This window comes from Orbicella faveolata, unplaced genomic scaffold (genome assembly GCF_042242905.1).
Source record: "Orbicella faveolata isolate gen_17 unplaced genomic scaffold, um_ofav_v1 contig_35, whole genome shotgun sequence".
Classification (NCBI taxonomy): domain Eukaryota; kingdom Metazoa; phylum Cnidaria; class Anthozoa; order Scleractinia; family Merulinidae; genus Orbicella; species Orbicella faveolata.
The window spans coordinates 27766914-27787287 of NW_028301564.1; the positions used below are offsets into that span (position 1 = coordinate 27766914).

General features: G+C 39.5%; 1 protein-coding gene across 2 annotated transcripts; it reads right to left on the reverse strand.

Moving 5' to 3' along the window:
• Nucleotides 1–80: 80 nt before the first annotated feature.
• Nucleotides 81–19334, reverse strand: LOC110047106 (exocyst complex component 1-like). 2 transcript variants are annotated; one of them, XM_089273081.1, is made up of 25 exons: nucleotides 19167–19334; nucleotides 18270–18397; nucleotides 17211–17306; nucleotides 15796–15856; nucleotides 15012–15071; nucleotides 14414–14547; nucleotides 13741–13866; nucleotides 12875–12976; nucleotides 12067–12199; nucleotides 11453–11562; nucleotides 9944–10090; nucleotides 9129–9222; nucleotides 8753–8988; nucleotides 8015–8110; nucleotides 7514–7593; nucleotides 7330–7368; nucleotides 6481–6522; nucleotides 5511–5591; nucleotides 4981–5116; nucleotides 4331–4414; nucleotides 4100–4253; nucleotides 3131–3151; nucleotides 2596–2720; nucleotides 1634–1828; nucleotides 81–954 (listed from the first exon to the last, which is right to left on the reverse strand). In XM_089273081.1, the coding sequence occupies exons 1-25, from the start codon at nucleotides 19288–19290 to the stop codon at nucleotides 802–804; spliced, it is 2757 nt and encodes a 918-aa protein (XP_089129207.1). In that variant the 5' UTR covers nucleotides 19291–19334; the 3' UTR covers nucleotides 81–801. The 2 variants fall into 2 exon arrangements, with proteins under 2 accessions (XP_089129207.1, XP_089129208.1); XM_089273082.1 differs by lacking the exon at nucleotides 6481–6522.
• Between the last annotated feature and the right edge of the window lie 1040 nt (nucleotides 19335–20374).

Genomic DNA, 20374 nt, shown 5'->3' on the forward strand with positions numbered 1-20374 from the left:
GGCGGTCGAACGTGGCTACCGAGTTTTCCAGCCTAAGAGATTGGGGCAGAGTCTAAATAAATCTGGGTATTAAACTAGGCCTCTGTAACATATCTTTTATTTATTACATTCTAATCGTAAATTAAGTACATATATTTGTAATTCTCGTTAATCTTGGTACCTAAACATCGACAAGTCTGTCTGAAGCTAATGATTTTACCTGAAAAAGAGGAAAATAAAGCTGAAATATAAACCTCAACATACTTGTGCACTGATGTAAAACCATGCAAAGATGTTCTTCTGGCTAGTCACGCAATCTTTTCACCCCTTATAAGGAAGGAACGACTGCGTGACGGGTCCAAAAAGCGCTGAGTGCGACAACATCGGGCTGTTTAGTGATTTAGTAAAACAAACAGGAAAATTAAACAAATTCTGGCCTCTGTAACCGATCTGGCACTTAACAGATAAAGCCGTTGATTATTTTTACAAAAATAAAAGCAAATAAGTTCCCGGGCGGGATTTTATTTTCCATTCCGTTGCTAATGCTCCACACTTTTTTTCACATGATATATACATATATTTTTAATAGTCATCTCTTGTCAAGCAGCAATGATCCTTTAGATTTTATTTTCCATATAGATCGCTAATCTAGACTTGCACAACCTTTTTAAGTTGTGAGTTCATTTTGGTAAGGGTTGGCAAGCAGCGCTGTTCCCGCCAAAACGTCACGTACTCGACCCAGATATCTTAGAGCGACACAACTCCTCATTTAATCTTAGCCGTCTTTACAAATACAAGTCAAGACTAAAACCGTTTCAATGCTCAGTGACTTTGAGCAATGCTAGAGAAGTACGACAGAATGTCATTGATGGTCACTTCAAGATTAATCATGGAACCAGGATAACAGCGCTGAATAAGATCTTCAAAGTGTTTGTATTGCTGAATAAATTCTTCCTGCATGGAGTGCCACACAACCTGATCGGATAAAACATTCACATTTAACTCTGGTTAACAATAGTTCACTGAAATAAAGAGCAAGGGAAACTGCACGTCTCCACTAGTTCCCCGGGCTTTTCCCTTAGAAAAGAAAAAAAACCTGGGAACGAGGTTACACTTGCTACATTGTGGTAGGCGTACTGGCCTAATGGTTAGAGCACTGGACTCTGACTCAAGTGGTCTGGGCTCGAGCCATGCCCAGGCCCACTGTGTCGTGTTCTTGGGTACGTTACAACTCTCACAGGACTTTTTCTTCGCCTCGCTTTCTGGCGAATTAAATGCTAGGGAGGAAGGGATAACCCTGTGATGAACTAGCATCCTAACCACAGAGAGTAGAAATACTACTTGCCATTACATGTTTACGCAAACCGAACATAAACGACACTAGCCTCAACGCAGGCTTGGTATGTCCCATGCGAATACAGTTGCCTCCCAAATCGACCAGAAGATATGAAAGACCGATGTATTAACGATGAAATAACCTGACTGATTAGCCCTGAGCATACTGTGTGCTTCTCCAAAGCATCTGTGGGAGCCCTTCAAAGATAACAGGCCAGAAATGGTACATGTCCCCCCGTGTACCACTCTCAAAGGAAATAGAACTGTCATAAAAAGCGCGAGAAGACTCAACAGATTAACGATGCAGCTCTCTTAGTACCTGGAGCAAGTTTTCCTCCTCGCACAAATGCTTTTCCACTTTTTTGTACAACTGTTCCAATCCTTTCTTAAGTTCTTTCGCTGGGTACTCCTTGATACACTTTCTCAGTTCCTGTTTGCTAAATGCCAACTGATATCCAACTTCATCCTCCTTGACTCCAGCTGCGATGCACTCCTGGACTCCCTCAAAAAAGATCTGCAACACCAAGAGTATAGTCATTAAAAGCGCGACAACCGCGGACGGCGCAGCTCGAAATATTTAGCCTGGATTTTTCAAGTTCACCTTTCGCTTTCTTTGGCAATATTTCTTGTACGATCATTGATCTTTTTAGAATGTGTAAGATTGCCCTTTTGTTGGATACGTTTCTCAATTTCCTGCAGACACCGTACCACAACTGCACACTTGGGCTCTTCTTACGTTTTTAGCTGTTCTCGAAAACGTTTTTTTTTTTTCCAAATCGCCACAAAAGACTTAATTAATAAGGCAAAAGTTAAAACTCGTAGACACACAAATCCATTCTAAGGCACTCTTAGGTCCCGTCCACACTACGCCGGAGGAATTTAAAAACGCAGCTTTATTTCTACGGCTAGGCCTACCGTCCACACTAATCCGTCACCAAAACGGAGCTTTTCGAAAACGCTCTTCTAACAGAAGGAATTTGAAAACGCCGGCTTTTCGTTTTTGTGTGAACGAGAAAAATGTTGAAAACGAAACTTTTCGAAAACGATGACGTCACGATAATCACGTGATTTCCCTGCCCCAGTTTTCCTCAAACACAAATCTAAAATGACCGGTGATTGATGCGTTTTTACATTCCTCCGGCGTAATGTGGACGGAGTGAAACCTCCGTTTTCAAATTCCAACGGCGTAGTGTGGACGGGGCATTAGAGCATGCAAATGAAGACGAGATAATATCATCCGTCTACATTTCATCTCCACAAAGCCTGTCTGTATATCCTTACATTTAGTTTCTCCATGGGTCTTCCAAGCATTTCCTTCACGTACATCTTTTGGCTGTCGTTGTACTTCTTCTTTGCTTCCCTCTTCTCGTTCTCCAAGCAAACAATTTTTAGTCGCGTCAAAACCCCTGAGAAAAGTCACAAAAAAAGCGCGTGAAGTGACATCAGTCTCTACGTCACTGATTTAGCTTATGCTCATTGGGTCACAAAACTTGCGCAAAGGGAGCTAACCAATCAGGTTGCGTGATTTGATTTGATTTGATTCGATTAAATTTGCTTTGCATCCAATTTCCAATTTTCTTACATTTCCCGCGCGTTGCTCGCCTCTTTCATGTTTTTATGTTTTTCAGACCATTATGTGAATTGTAGAAGTTGTTGTGCTCATTCGTATAGTTATGAGTAGTTCTATAAGTAAGTTAGTTATAAGTTATAAGTAGTAATGTGACTGAAAAACCCTTGTAGGGAGCTGCAATAAAGTATGTATGTATGCATGTAGTAGGAAAAGAGTTCAGTTCTTCTTGTACAGCTCAATACTTACTAAACAAATGATGACAGTTTTCTGCGAAAAAAACAAATGAGATTAGTCTTAGCCAATAAGAAATTGAGAAAATCACTCTTCTATACAGAGAGATGGTAGATACCTCTAACTAACCGAGTTCGAGGGCCGTCCTGTGAGTTACGGACCGAGGTTAGTAAGATATTTATTATATCTCTACTATGTGTTTGACGGGTTCGGGAACGATTTCTATTCACGCGGAACGGCTTCAAATTCCTGACGCACCTCGCAAGCAAAACGAGTCAATTTGAAATCGTTGTTAAGTGACTCTTAAGACGTTATCAGATTTTAATACACAATTTCAGAAGTAAAAGAAAGTTTTAAACTTTTACTTGCTAAAAAAGTTAAGAAAACTTGGTAATAAATCACGAAACATTTTGGCAACAAAAATAGCTTTAAGTTTTAGCGGGCCGTACATAAGAGTACGGCCGATTAAATTGACCAATCACAGCGCGCGCACTAACTGAGAGATATAAAAAAAATAAATACAGTGAAAACCCGCATTAAAGAACACATGTTTTGGGGGTTCAGGCTGATTTTGTTCTTATATATCGGGTGTTTTCTGCAAAATCAGCCTGAAAATGTTCGTAAGGTGTTCTTAAAATCGTTTCTAAAAATGAAATACTGCATAGACTACCAACAGAAGAAATCAAAGTGCAAGCACAACTTTTTAATTAATTAATGTATAGTACATATATTGATCCACTCAGTACTGTACTCAGTATTGCACTCTAGTAGGTTATTCTAATCTAACTGGCAGCCAATTTTTTTATATAAGAACAATTTTCATCTTTCAGGCTGAATGTGTTCTTATGTATACGGCACTTTTTTGACCAAATTTCAGCTTGAGTGTTCTTAATCCACTTGTTCTTTTATGCGGGTTTTTACTGTACACTACGGAGGCAGTGCAGGCACAAGAAAGCCCCACCGTCCCGTCCCCAGCAGACTTACCCATCATGATCACCGCGCGCGGTGTCTTTTGATGTTCGTCAGCCATTCGTTCTATGTTCTCAAACAACACTCGTATAAGATGGTGATAAGCCTTGTCGAGGTCAGTACGACGATCTGAGTTCTTGAACACGCTTTCTGAAATGCCTGCAAATTCCTAAGGGGAAGGTAAGAGTATAACTCGTTGTAACTTAGAACAAATCGAAAATATAAGACTCACTCTTTTCAGTTTACCTCGAACTTGGTCACGAAAGGTAAAATTCCACATTTCTTTGTCTTTTGGATCTTCGTTTCCTCAATTTGTTTCTTCATGTTCGACTGTAGGAAAGATCAAACGAAACTTTTTGTACCAGTCTTGGGTAAACAATACATTTTTAAATCAATAAGTAAGCTGTAAAATCCAACGCCATCTGACAGTTATGAATATAACTCAAAGAAGACGAGTAGGAATAAAAGTCTGCTTACGAACCAAGTGGCCCATCAGGCCGGAGCTTATTCTGTAACACGAAAAACCTAGGAATATTTCTACTCCCCCCTGGATGGGATGCTAGTCCATCGAAGGGTTACGCCAAAGCATTAAATTCGCCGGCACCCATTTATACGCCCGGGTGGAGAGAGACATTGTAACGTTTAGTGTCTTGCCCAACACAATGTCCCCGGCTAGGGTTCGAACCAGGACCGCTCGATCCAGAGTCGAGCGAGCTAACCATGAGGCCACTGCACCTCCACGAAGAAGACAAGTACCAGGATTGATTTTTGAAAACCAAGTTTTGGTTTATTACAATGCAAAAAAGATTTCTGCAATATTTCGTAAGCTGTAGTTACTATTGTGTGGAGTGGAAGTGGTGGAGGGTAGTGTGGGGCTTTGCACATCAGCGACTCACTATAAACTTGTCAAAGAGCCTCTTCACAGAAATGAGGCAGTTTCCAAGCTGTTGACTGAGGAACGAAACAGGCGAGCCAGAGAGCTGGGTTGTAATGACGAAATGACCGATCTTCACCAGCATATACATGGTGTTACTGTAACACAATGAAAAAAAAAACCGTTAACACAAGATTAAAGCACATGTGCTACGGTCTCTTAAACTATCTTATTGTAGTAGTAAAATGTCACTTGTCCCAGCCACGATTTTCTCCTGTATTTCCTCTTTTGGACGCAAATTCTCAGTAGCATCAAAGTGAAATGTCTTATTTTTACCTCGTATGGTTTAAAGACATTGTCATGAGTTACGGAATCCCTCAGGCGGTGAAAGCTAGAAAGGCTCAGATATTTCATCCAAGAATCAACATAAAACTTTACCACAATGCAAAGAATACATGCATTAAGAAAAAAAAAGCTTTTTAGGACTCCTTTAGGACTGTTTTGAGGTGATATCCTAATATCCTTAATTATAAGTGAATCAAGTGTACTTACAAGTTATCAAGTCTATCAGCAAAGTGGATGTAGCTGTGTAACTCAGTCTCCAACACACTAAACAATCCCTGCATGACTTTCCTAGAGAGAAAATAAGGAGCAAGGAGAAAATTTCAGACACAACGAAGGCAGTGAATTTTAAAGAGCTCGCTCACAGTTTCAGCTGAGGAAAACACATAAAAGTTTCGGAGAACATCTCGAAGTTAACCTCCTTTGGGCTCGTCACGCAATCTTCGAGGAAGATTACGTGACGAGCATAGGAGGTCTGCGTAGGAGCTCGATGTGGAAGTTTTCAAACCAATCACTTTTGTTCACATTTTACGTCGCGAAGAGACTGGGAATGAATACTGGTAAGACGGGACGCGCGAGGTGTGATGCTCACCAGTCCTCGCGCGCCCCCTCTTTTTTGCTTCTCTTCAGATGTCTTTGGAGTCTTTTTCAATCGGAAGATTTATCAAAAAGTTGAGACTGTGAAAGAGCTCTGATATTTAGCTCTCAAGTATTAATCGCATTGCCATTGACATGCCAGGACGGTTCTCAATTGAGTGTCGTAAAACCGAAACCAAACCAATTATTTACCAATTGGACTACTCAGCCAATCTCAAACTGTAGTAAAACCAAAAGCAAAACCAAAAGCAAAACCAAAGTAATCGTCTAATTACTTTGACACTTAACTGAAAACCGCTCTAACAGTGCTAGTTTTAAAGCGTGCATATTACACTAGACATAGTTTTACGTGATTTATTTTATCGTGCAATTTAAGACTTTACTCAGAATTTATTCGTTTTACAATTTAAACTTTGGCAGACTGGCTACACGAACGCTTTAACGATTACAAATTCGATTTAACATTGTCCGGTGCCATGTTTATATTTTATGCTTAGGTGATATAGGTGATAGCCAATGTTTAACACTCAGTTTACTTTTAACCTATAAGCGGCAGTGCTGTGGTTTAATGTACTCAACATACTTCATGTCTTCTCGGTTTTTATTGATCCGCTGTTTTCTTTTTCTGGAGGAGTAACAGTTAACTGAAAGTTAATTTTCTCATTTATAACCCTTTCAAACCTAAGAATTGCCAAGTTGAAGACTGAAAAAAAAAGACACATCGGTGACGGATAAATACTGCAGAACAGTTTTGGTTGGTGTTTAAGTGCTATAGTCAATAATTATTTTGAGTTTTTTTTCGATTTAAGGTAATATTGTACCTAGCATGCAAAGATGACTTCAGTCCTCTAATTGGTATTCTGACCGAAGTCAGCTCAGCTGAACTGCTTAGGCCCCGTCAACATTCAGCTGGAGAAATTTGAAAATGCAGCTTCATTTCTACGGTTGGGCCTACCGTCCACACTAATCTGTCACGAAAACGGAGCACTTCGAAAACGCTCTTCAAACCAGTGGAATTTGAAAACGTCGGTTTCGCGTCTTAATGTGGACTGAAAACATTTTGAAAACGGAGCTTTTCGTAAACGATAACGTTGCGATAACCATGTGATTTCCCTGCCGCTGAGTTATCCTCAAACGCAAATCCAAAATGACCGGTGATTGTTGCGTTTTCAAATTTCTCCGGCGTAGAGTGGACGGGAAACATTTGATGCGTTTTCAGAGAGAAACCACCGTTTTCAAATTCCTCCGGTGTAGTGTGAACGCGACCTGAATTTCTGACTGCTGGACGGTGCGAACACTTCTGTGAATGGTTGAAACTGTAGCTTATTCCACTCTAGAAATACTGGCTGAAGGCTTTACAGAATAAAGGGCAATAGAGTATAGAGTCTTTCAGAGAAGGATGTTCTATATAGTACTACACAACGTTGATTACCTGACTTCTTCGTTCAATGGTGTTCTCTCTTTCACGTCCCTAAAACGAAAAGAACATTACAGTAGTTTAAAACAAAGAATACCAACTTATGGGTGAAATATTTGTAGCATAGCCGCAGTAAAATGTTGAGTTTAACAGGAGTGAAATTGTTGTTAATGCCATTTATGCTCGTTGCTATGCTTACGTGCAGTCAGTAGGCTTTGGCGATGATGCTTTGCTAAACATGGCTCCATCAGACGAGTCCATATTCGTTGAATCTGAGGGCTAAAACAAAGGAAGAAGAAACACCAAATGAAGACAGAGGAAGTGAAAAATAACGTCCGTACAGAATTGACACGACGAAGCACTTCACCTACATGTATCAAAGAATTCTCACATATTTAAAGGAGCTACGTCACAGCTTGTGCATCGTGAAAAGCTTAGCCTAAATTTCTCAAGTTCGTCGTTTGTAATCCGTGTTAATCTTCTCCATCCTTAACCACCCAGGTTCCTCTATGGTTTATTAGTATCTCTTTGGTGTTTTTCTATCTTAGTTAACGGCTATTTTCAGATTTCCTTTTAACACGGCCAAAAATATTAAAAGAAACCCTGACTTAGCTCCTTTAAGGAAACCAAAGAACAGATGACATCCAAAGTCAAAGAATACAAATTGAATACAGTCCACAATATGCCCACAAACACACACCTCGGGTTCGTCTAAAGTAAAGTCGAAAAACTTTTGCACAAATTCCTGCTCAGCTGTGCAAACTGGCTCTAACTCCAAAAGAAGAATATCGAACACCTGATGAGAACAAATTATAAGTTACTAAAGTGAAGAAGGAATAAGAGCAAACTGTACAAAAAAGTGTATGCGTTTACACATCTGTCGTCCGTGTTTGTGCCTTATTGTAATACCGATCAAGGAAAGAAAAACAAGCAACAAGATCTAATTAAAACTACATTACAAACTCGCAGTCGAGCTGACTATTCGCTGAAAGGAGCGCGAGACGTCCGTGTGTTTTAGTGGACACTCTGAAGAACTGCAGTAAAGGAGCTTCGTCACGATTTGCGCATCTTGAAAAAGTTTTTAATCCGTGTCAATCTTCTCCATCCTTAACCATCCTTGTTCCTTTATGGTTTATTATTATCTCTTTGGTGTTTTTCTATCCTAGTAAGCTATTATTTTCAGGTTTCCTTCAATATTTAAATGTAATTTTGTTTGTGGCCAAAATAACTCAAAATACCGCGACTGAGCTGCTTTAAGAGTGACTCGTGACGTGCGCGATTGTGATCGTGATTGTGCTCTGTGAGCGAAAAGACAACAACAGGATAACCTTTTAAGTTTTCGGATTTCACACTGTTGCAGCAATGAGAAAACCTATCATATTGTCAGATTTCCTTTCCTTAGGAAACACTGAGTGTCAACGAATCCAAGTAAAGAAACCTTTTCAAATTTTCCTCTGCCCTCCTGCAGCTGGTCAGATGAATCCACTGAACTCATGGAGCCTGATCGAGATCTTGTATCTGAACCAATAGAATCAGTGTCCTTTCTCTCGACGGGCTCTCCCTTTCCTTTCCTGAATGAGCCGGTCTTTATGCGGGGGCTGGGACGAGGGCTCGCTCTCGGGTCATCACGGTTGACGGCAGATGAGGAGCCTGTCATCTTGAACGCGGTGTAAGCTAAGGAATCCCACAAACATCACGGTTAGAATTGGAGAAAATTGACTCACATGTTGACTGGTTATTCAAGGGAAGATTAGAGAACTGCAATAAGAACAAGCAAAGCGAAACTTGGCTCTGAAATATAAAGAACCACTTACGGCGAACTCCTTTAGTCAAAGCCCTCTGTTTTGCAGCTTCAAAGAAATCCCTCAGCTCCTTTTCATATACTTTGCTCAGAGACTGAGTGTAGGCCTAACAATGTGATGTACATTCAGAAATATTAGTGTTGAGTTTTTGGAAGATTCTGGGCTTCCATGTTGAGACCATGCAGGAATGAAAATGTTCATTTTCGCGCCATGTACATGTAAGGGCTCCGGAGAGCACCAGATCACATTTATAATGCAATTTAAAAAAGCTCTTTTTCGATATCCCCCATGTTAATTTTTCGATTATTAGTTCTAGGTTTTTAGATCTAAAATCCCCGACAAAAATAGTTGGGACAGTTGAGCTGGATTACGAATCCCCCATCCCCCCTAATCAATGTTGGAAAATGTCGCGTCTTTTTTAACAAAAAGGGAAAAAAATCACCTGATTATCAACATAGCAAGTGGGGGGGGGGGGGGGGGGGGAGGGGGGAGAGGAGAGCTTGCTTCGTGTCCCAACCTTTTTGTCTGAATTTTGAGCTAAGGTTTCTCTCTGTCTTTTCTTTGGTTTTCAAAGGGCAGAGTAAGAAAACATTGCATTTTACATTCTATTTTTTTACATTGAATTCAGATCTTCGAGTACTACGTTATCTGTGAGAAAACGTAAATCCTTCCATTCCGAGGATATCGAAGACCTGAGCACGTCTGTCCTCGCAGCATATTTCAACGCGTGTACACGTGCGATTTGTTGTAGCCTCGTTAGAGGTTACAATGGATATCTGGCCGGCCACGCAAGCTAAATCTGAGGGTAAATGGCATTGTACAAGCACCTGGCAAAGCTCGAGAAACACCGTCTGGTCCACTTCTTTGAGCCACTTCATAAGATCCGAGAATGGAGCAAGGTCATTGTGACAGGACAGATGCTTTGGTATACACAGTTCACTGGAGTGCTGTACCACGGTCTCCATATCAGTGCCCTGTAAAGACAATAGTGACATTTAGCATCACGGTTTTCAGCAGAAACCGCTAGAAGTCACGTGACCAAGGGCTGCGGTCACGTTTGGAGTTTCAACGCCGCGAAGTAGGTTTTCACGTAAGTGATTTACCTCTGCGTTTTTTATCCTGAATTTCTGTCTATGCCACGTACCGATAAGAGGGTTATGTAAACCAGTCTTTTTAATACATGTTTAGGTGTAAGTTTGAGCGAACGAGTGAAAATAGGTCTTTTTGTTGCTATTTGAGAATCAAGCACTGTTGTTGTCCCGAAATTCAATATGCATGGCGGCCTCTTCAAGTGAAATAATTATTTCATGCTTTCGTATAGCTAAAACGGTGGAGGCCACAAACGTCAAACGCCTGACCTGAAACTGCCGTTTGTGGATTGTCGTTAACACAAAAACCCTGGTGCTAAATGTCAATTCATGGTAATTCCTGCAAATGACATTCGTAGCTTATGGACTTGATTTTCAGGACCATAGCCAGAACAAAATTATGACTGAGGCAATGTCCATGGTTAAATTCTTTTCCTAGGTATATAGCATTGTTGTATTTCCCCCTTCAAAAAAACAAAAACAAAAACAAAAACAAAAACAAAAACAAAAACAAAAACAAAAACAAAAATTACTGAGGCAAGGGTTTCAGTTTGCCTCATACTTTTGTGCAGTTATCTTTTCATTCTAGTCGGAAACTGCATTGAAGTAAATCTGACCCACTCGTAAACTGTAAGCTTGCAAGCAAGCGACACCAAAAAAAAGTTTTCAGCTCCCAATCGTTCAATCGTCAAAATTCATTATTAATTCTGATATATATATATATTTTTTAACTGTTTTCAGCTGAGACTGAACGAGCTTGGATTGCCATGGACTTTCCGTCAGTAATAAGCGTCATCATTTAGCAGACCATATTCGTGTTCCGGTACTGGACTGGAAGTAGCTTGCAGAGAAGGCTCAGGCGGAGGAATATCATTAAAAAGAGATTAATGTCATTTGCATTTGAAAAGAGTCCCTGCAAGCTATAATCAGGGACGAGAGTAGTAGCGACACTACCCGAAAACAAACTTTCTACCTTCAAGTGTAATTTATCCTACTTACACTTCTCTTATCTCGCCTCATTCCCCTCGTACCAGTGTTGAAACCACGTGACAGCGTTGCCAAAGCCCGTTTCAACATTGGGCGGTGGGGGTGGCTATTGACGAAAAAGGTGTTTCTTTGATCAGTTCGAAAACGTCCGATTTGCAAAAATGTCTCGACATTTTTGTCCCTGAATGTAGTTTCAGTCCAATATCGAGAATACGAATATGGCCTACTATGAACACCAACACAGTGGGATATAGAACTTACGTGACGCTGAAAGATGTCAATAAGATGTGACTTCAGACGCTGAGCAAAATCACTGCTAAGCTTCCAGAACTTTTCTCTCTGTTCCTTGACTGCTCTCATCTCAGTCAAACCTTCAAAATGAAGAACTTTCTTCCGGTAAACAAAGTGTCAACAATCGTGTCCATATTCCATAGTTTTCTATATAGTAGATAAGAGGGGCTCAATGGGGTGATAGCTTTTACGGAACGGCAAGAGAAAATCAAGGTAAGAGAGTGAATCCCCCATATAGGCGTTCTACCCAAGGTAATCCCTCTTAAGTTAATTTTAGACATGGTACTTAGTTCATCCGAGGATGTTATTCGCGTGATGCATGGACAGCTCAAGCGACTTCAGTTCTCGCAACTACCTGAGACGAAAAGGCGGGAAATGTGGTGAAAAATAATGTCATGTTTTGATTTTCAAAAGACGGTTCATAGCACGGTTGTTTCTGTACTTTCAGCTGTCTTTCTGTTCGGCCGGGCTTTCGTTTGCTTTGTGCTCGTTTGGCTGTTCATTCTTTCACCGTTTCAGAGTTTAATCTTTTGGGAAACCACAAAGACAACGGAAACCTGTTTACTAATAAAAGCAACATTTACCCGGACTGAGTTCAGTTTGCAGAGCATGCAGTACAGCAAAAGCGGCATGGGTACACTCTTTCAGCCCCATTCCTTTAGAGAGGTCAGCTTCTTGGAGAGCCACGATGTTACGTTCAGGAACATCTAAATAGTGCTGCAAGATAAAGTGTAGTAACAATCAGTTGGTGGCAAACAGCAATTACTAGTGTGTGAAGGATCAACTTTATAACCACAGTCTTCGTTCTTCTTGGCCAGTGGTCGGGAAATGAACGGGAAATGTATGCCCAGCTGACAAACAGGTGACTCAATCGAGTCACTAATGTTTTACTTTCGCTCAATTCCATTGTTTTTAAAACCAATAGAAGTCAAGCCTGTAAAGAAACTCTTGAGAGTCGCTTGTTTCGTCAAGCTTGCGCAGAAAGGAACGAAGACCCGAGGAACGAGCTTGGAGAAGGACAATCCTTGAGAAAGGGGAGCTAAATTCTTACACCGTTGACAGTTAGCTCAAGTAACAATCATTATGATTTCTTTCCGGGATTTGTTGTTCAGGGGTTTCATTTGACGTTTTCAACAAGAGGGCAACTGGTTTTTACAGAAAGGCGAAACTATTGGAACTGAACCTCTAATATAAGAAAAACTTTCCTCTAAACCGTCAAACCAGACAGGAAAAATTGTCCTCAAAACTGGTAAATTTGCCCGGTGCCCAGCCCTTAATGAAACTTCTGGTTGTTAGTTCACTTTTTTGCTTTGGCTATTCTCAAAATGATGCTAAACATTACTGATTAGCGATGAAATAACTCTTGAATACGCAATAGGAATATCCACTGACCACTAAGGTTTCCACCTCCTCCAGCAGCTTCTTACGATTCCTGCTCTCTGTTACCATGTGCTTATCCTTGTCCTCCATCTGTTCCATCTGAGCTCGCACTTCCTAATATAAAATATAATATTCAACAATAAGACTACGAGCCTGAGTTTTCAATTTGCTAGTTTACCATCACTCATAGAAAACGAAGGCGAGTGGTCTAATTGTTTTAGTAGACACTCAAAAGGATTACAGCACAAAACCTTCAATTCTGTGCATTTTCAAGCCTAAAATTAAAAACAATTTTTCAGCTTCAAGACCAGTGCATGCACCCGGTTGTTGCCTATCAGCAAATACTGAGAAAATGATGAGAGAACCAATCAGATTCGCAGATTTTCTAATATTATTAGAATACTAATGTTCATTATAATCTATCAATATTTTTGTTCATGCATGATTGGTCTAAAGGCATTGCGTGGCTGAATATGCCCCAGCTAAAACTGTAAAATATCTGTATCTCCACTTGAAATATCTGTATCTCCACTTTTCAAAACTGCGTGTGTTGCAAAAACCATTTGAAGGGTTATAAACACAATAGCCTCCATTTGGCTCAAAAATAATGCTTGGATATTAATTTGTCCTTAGACATTATCTGTTCCTCAAAGCTCACAGTTTTCCTCGAGCTACACTCTCAGAAAACTGTTCACTTCTTGGAACAGATAATGTCCCAGGACAAATATGCGAACATATTTTTGCACCAAATGGAGGCTATTGTTTATTGATATCAACGTCAGCAGAGATCATCAAAAGAGAAATGCCTTGCACAATGGCAGGCGTTTCAACAACATAATATTTACTACGTTTTGATAACTTACTTCAGTTCAACTTACTCTTAGAAGATTGTCATAGCCTGTCAGCCGTGTATCCAAGTTATCAAGTTCGTTTAAAGCATCATTTAAAAGCTGCATCAGTGACTCTACTTGAGGTTCAGCATCCATGATGGAATGTATATTAGCCTGTAGAAATCATTCAGACATTTTTCTTTGTCAGTACATCAAATATGTACCCGAGGGATAATAATAGTCAAATTTAGTAGATTGTCATGCAGTTCCGGAATATATCTATACTCCCTGACAGAAGGGATTGGAATTTCCTGGGGTTGGGGGTGGAAGGGGGGTCTGTAAGACCAAAAAAATTAGAGAATTGTATGAAGCTTAATTGGAATTTCCAGAGGGGTGGGGGTCTTAAAAAATCCCTTCTGTGAGCTCGAGGGAGGTATGGATATTCTCTGAACAACATATTCAGTTTTGGGAGTATATATTAAATATATTGCACCTATTAAAAGTGGATATCATTGCACATAGTTGCGCAGTTAAAGCAGAAGATCTTTCCATTGACAGACAAATGAGTTGGAATAAGACATCTCCCAAGCCACTTGATAAACTGTCGCATTAGTTAACCTAATGTTCAGATAGTCACATGTCCATTTTTCTAGTTGCTAACTAAAGACTGTTTAAATTAGTAAAGATTGTTCAAATCAATATTTTTGATTTCATGTATTACCCCATCCAAAACTGATAGGTCCTTGGAAAGCTGCTCAGTAAATGCTTCAATATTGCTGATGGCATTCTCTGTCTGTGATATCATGTACTCTAGATCCTTCTCCTCTCGCTGTGTCAGCTCCTGGTAGTCTTCACCTATGTTTAGGAACAGGTACACTGTAAATCAATGGTAAAAACAACATACTAACCAAAAATTGATAAGCACCATGCCTTTTCTTGGAGGTGAAGGGGGTCCATAATGGAAGTGTTCTCATATTCTTCGCTAATGGACGTAGCCCTCTTACATGTCATACCCTTATAGGAGGTGTCCCATTATAGGAGAAGCCACACTTTTTCTCAACATGTAGACAAACTGTCTAATGCACTGCAGGTAATGTTTCTTAAGGGAAGTGTTGCTCAGGTGATCTTCAAGGTGGGTGTCCCATGTGAGGATTGAATGGCCTCTGAGAGAGGCTTCCTCTCTAGGAATGTGACCCTTAGAGCAGATTTTTGCTGGGCATCCTCAAGGAAAGAGTGCCCAAGTTATAGGTGTGTGCTAATAGAAGTGTCGTTTTGTAGGAAAAATTACAAAGTAGACATTTGAATGAGCAGTCACCTACCTTCAGCTCCGTCATCTGTATGTTGCTGTACTCTGCTACTCTCTCCACCATGAATAACACCTGAATGGAAAAAATTACAAGTTAAACTTGTACATAATTATGATCATAATGGTTCAAGGTTGTGTGCTGCACCCAATAAGTACCCCTTCTCTAATGTAAGTTCACCTCCTTTGCATACCCTTTGGCCATTGTTACCCTATTCTGTTTCAAATAATACCATCAATGGTACCATCAGAGTACACCAACTGACAACAACCCTAGTTTATTGCTTACATCAACCCAGCCAGCGATACACAACAATTGTAATCTCAACTATGATTTCACTGCAAGGCTGTGGTGTATGAAAAATTACAAGGAGCCCAAAGGTTCCTAACCATGAAATCCTGGGTGCCAAGAACTTACGCTTATATGAAAAAATTAAGTTTTTCCAGTCGCTCAAAGGAAAAAGTTAGTTGCCTATGGCAACCACGTGCTTCTAGAGCACAGCCCTACCATGAGAAGGCATACAATTCTTCAAACAATGCATTTAGATGTATACACTATGTCAAAAGGAAAACAAACTCCCCATTCCAATATAAAGAACATCATGTCTCAAAAAAAGAACCCCTCCCTACCAAATAAATTCCCTCCCTTTTAGACATACAGGTTATTCACCAAGCTTGCGAAGAAGGAGGCTGGGTATTGGCCGAGTTCTTTTTTTGCTACTTATGGACCAAGAAGTAGTTGAGGTTACATGTGAGTCTATCACAAGATTGAATCACTTACAATACATTTCTGTACATACCTTCAATCACACCAACATTCACTAAAGTTGGTTTCCTCTGTGTTATGTGCCTCTCAACCAACTTAATAAGGATAACCATCAAATATAAGTATACATTAACCACATTCCTGGCTCAAAGTGTGTGCAATTTAGCAAAATATTTTAATAAATTGTGTAGTTCCAGAAAATGTCCATACCTCCCTCAAGGAAGGGATTTTTCTAACACCTTCCCCCACCCCTCTGGAAATTCCAGTTAAGCTTCATACATTTCTTTAAATTGTTTGGTCTTTCAGAATCCCCCACCCCCCAGGAAATTCCAATCCCTTCTGTGGGGGGAGTATGGATATTTCCTGGAAGTGCACATTATAAATTAAAATGCCATTAATAGCAAATACAGCCAATCAAAACAGGAAAGCAATTGTATATTACTGAATGGAATTACACCCAACCTTCCCATCATGCGCTGCGCATATGTTGCATCGATTGTGTTGGCCACTGTATCTTCTATGGCATGGTATAAAATAGTTATGCAACGCTCTCTCATGGTATAACATGGAACATCTCATTTGTCACTTGTATTTTCTTGGTATACACAGTCGCCTAAAGGCTTGTGTTTATACAAAGAAAATTCATGAGACTTGTGGGATATTCCATAGTATCCCACCCAAAAGCATTGCATAACTAGAGTATAGAATAGTCTACACTGTACATATATATTACTAGACATACAGTATGAGGATATTTCTTGAGTGACATTGAATGTACATCATTTAGAGGTGTTACATTGTCCTCTATAAAAAACAAGGATCTATCGACAGTAGAGTATACGCTGAAACTAGATTTTGACAGAGAGAAATACACAGCAATATCAAGTACAGATCATAGCATGTTCTTATCTGAAATACACCTGACTTTTAAAAAGGGGTTTAAATTGTGTACAACTTGATCTTACACCCAGTATAAACAGGGTTGTCAAAAATATGCCATTCTACTTCACGATCTTGGTTGGCATCTCTAACTACTAAGCTATTTTTCATTCATAAATGAACGTGAAACTTGTATTTTCCAGGGGTATCTTAGATTGCAAAATCTGCATCTACTAGAGCAACTTACAATAAAAACAGCTACTTCCAAATATTGTGACAATGCTGCGATTGAGTGTTTAATTTAATCACATTGTTATGTTTCAATAGACCATATTAAATTGTATTCTTGGTATTTGTACTGGACCTAGCTTGTAATGAAGGCTCATGCGAGGGGAATATCATTAAAAAGGGATAAATGCTATTTGCGTTTGAAAGACAGTCTCCCCGCATTAGCCTCAGTTGCAAGCTAGTTCCAGTCCAATACCGAGAATAAGAATATGGTCTATTTCTAGAATTGTTACTTCTGAAAATAAAACTAAATGAAGGAATAAGGAGTGAATTAATCAATACCTTTATGAGTGCAGTTATGAAATTGTTTTTGTCTTGAACACTGCTTGCCACCCACTTGTACGTCTTGTCAAAATGAAGATGAAATTCTGGATTTTCCTACAAGAGGTACAAAAGTATTGAACATCAACAAACTGATTGCCTGACAAAACATATGCTTAAATAGCAAGTTTTAATGAACACTTAATTCTATAGTAGAATAATTTTCATTGTTATGCTGTACCTCTATGGCACATGCAAGGATACTGTACTAAGATATGGACGAAAACAACTTCTGCACATGTAAAGAAGTGCAGCAGGATAGAAATTTCTGTTGCCGAGGAGAAGTGGGTGGGGCAAAAAAGGGAACTCTGAACAGACCTCTCGGGGCTTGAATGCATAAGAGAAGATCACAAGCTAAGTGCAAAGGGCGTATAAATATTATGCTCAATACCCATGGGTATTACAAGGGTCTCTAGTGGAAAAGTGCTCTAAATAATGTAGCATGCGTGGCCAATTCAGCGCAATTATATCAATGAAAATAGTATACTTTTATTATTATAGTTATAACAGTGTGGTCATTTTCCAAATGTTAGAAGTTGCCTAAAGTTCATAAAGGAAGTGCATACAGTTGTGCAATTAACAAATAAAATTCATTAATTCATAATGATTTCTAAACCACGCCTATTAAGGCTTTGCAGACTGAAAGCAGCCAAAATGAAAACAGATAACTATAGATATACAGTGTACTGTACGACTGAGATTCTTGTCAAATTATTTTGTGATATTTTTAGGAATTGCTAGGCAATGAAAATTCTTTGGACGGAACTACAGTCAAGGTCAGCTCACTTGGTCTCAGAAAAACCAGAATTGATTATATTTCTAACTCTTTCTCTAAAAAACCAACACCTCCATGATACCGACACCTTTGGTGTCTGTATCACAGAGGTTTTAATTCAATGTACATGTAATAAACCCAGCAGAAAATATTCTATAACAATAAAGTGCCAATAATAAATTATGAAACATAGCTCGTGTTATGAATCATTGCAAGAAGCCAAATTGTTTTTTTGAAGTTCTTACATTAGTTTCATCTCTGCCATCAATGAGTCTGAGATCTTTCAGCCTCCAGTTAGTTCTCTTCTTGTAAGTATCTTTCTCAGTCTTTTTTACTTGATAAACAGACACTGTCTCTGGCTTTACTGTAGTCACTAGACAAACATCAGTAAAAAAAATTCAAAAGTTTAAAATATATGTTTTATTCTTCATGGTGTACTTGATTTTCAAAGAAAAAGGAGTACCAATTGAATTATCTAAATTCCTATGAGACACATTTACCATAGGGCTCGAGGGTGTATTTTATAATGGACGAAAAATTGTTCATTGTGTCTGGTTTCGTGGTCTCAAGATCTTGTATATGATTGGTCAAGACACATTCCACACAAATTTCAATGCATTTATTATAATCATCATCATCATCATCATTATCATCAGCAGCAGCATCAGCATCATCGATTCCAGGTCAGGGGATTTGAATCTGGATACCTTAACAAAAACACCTTGCCACATCTCTCATGGCCCAGCAATATGTCTGTGACTTGCCCAAATAACTGCATAACTTGAATTTGCCCTAACCCATGGCACCGTGCCTGTGTTAACCTCTCCCGCCCTCAGTCTTAACCCCAGGGGAGAGAATGCTTGTGTTCATTCCAACTACATGCAGTTAGTACAATGCTTATAAGCTTAGTATTACGCTTCTCTAGGTTAATTTTCAAAAGTTAGCTCCTACGAAAAATTAACTCCATTCACAATAAACACGCATATGTATTTATGAATTCTTTTAACGGCTATTTTGCCATGTATTCCATAGATCTAGAGTTCGCTTTTAATTTGAGAGACCTGATCGAGCCTGCGGATGTAAACACGGAAGAACGCACCAGTACTAAGAATTGGCTGACCGGGTTTAAACTGAATTCATACCTGCAACACAGAGGAAGCTTGCTTTCTTCTTTTTTCCTGCCTTTGTTACACTTACGACAGCGTAAAGTCGCTCTTCGCTTGGTTTAAACAGATCCCTCTGCAAATTGTGCTTGATGGCCGCCATGTTTACACCACCACAAATTGGAACCAGTTTTTCGCGGTTGTTACACTCGAGAGGTCATGGATCCAAACGGGGACGAATGCGGAATTAAATTTCCAGAAAATGAGGAAATTGATGAATTTCCGAAAAGTTAACCATTCAACCGAAAATTTCGGGAATTTCGCTAGGAAAGTCAAATGGAAAGAGGATTAGCTAGGATTCCCGCTGAGAAATTTCCGAAAATTTCGGTATATCTCGCATAGGCTGTCCTCTTTTCTGGAAATTCCGGGGAATGATGTTCCACAGGTGACTGCGATTGGAAATTTCCAGAAATTCCAACTGGAATACGGTGACTCTCGGGCTTTTTATTTATAATACCATAGGGTTAAGAACCAAAATTCGCTCAAATCTCGTTTAAACACCAACGGATGAGAAGAATTGACAGCAAACAATATTTGATTCTTTACTCGGTGAAAAACCTGTACAATCATAACAATTATAATTTCCTCAAATGTGATTGGTGCATAAACTGCTGTATTTTGCTCTAATTAGCCTGCAAAGTTTTACGTTGTAATGACACAGTTGGCTGTAATCGGACACCTGAAATCGGACAGTTACCTAAGTCCCCTCCACCAGGAGCCATAATCGGGGACTCCGTCCCCGATTATGGCTCCTACCTCCACTAAATACACCAATCACAACATTGATTACAGTCACTGTTTTGAAAAAAACTTAATAACCATTTTGCAAGCTCTTCTCCATATTTTAAATTATGATTTTTAAAAATGACTACTTTTGTTGGAAATTGTAATGGTTATGATTATTTGCCGTAACAGGACATCGTGTCGTCCAATTCAGTGTGTGATCATACTCGTGATTAACAAATCGGACTCATGCATCGCGGTCGTCCGATTTTGTTTATCACTCGTATCAGTTACAGACCGAATTGGACTCTACTCAGTCCTGTCACCATTATTAATCGATATGATTTCAAACTGAGCTCCTAATGTATACCTCCATGCAAATTATTTCTGGGGGTTACCTAGTCATGGTAATTCACTAGTAGCATGTAAACTCCACACGTAACTCAGCCGCATTACTGCTAAGT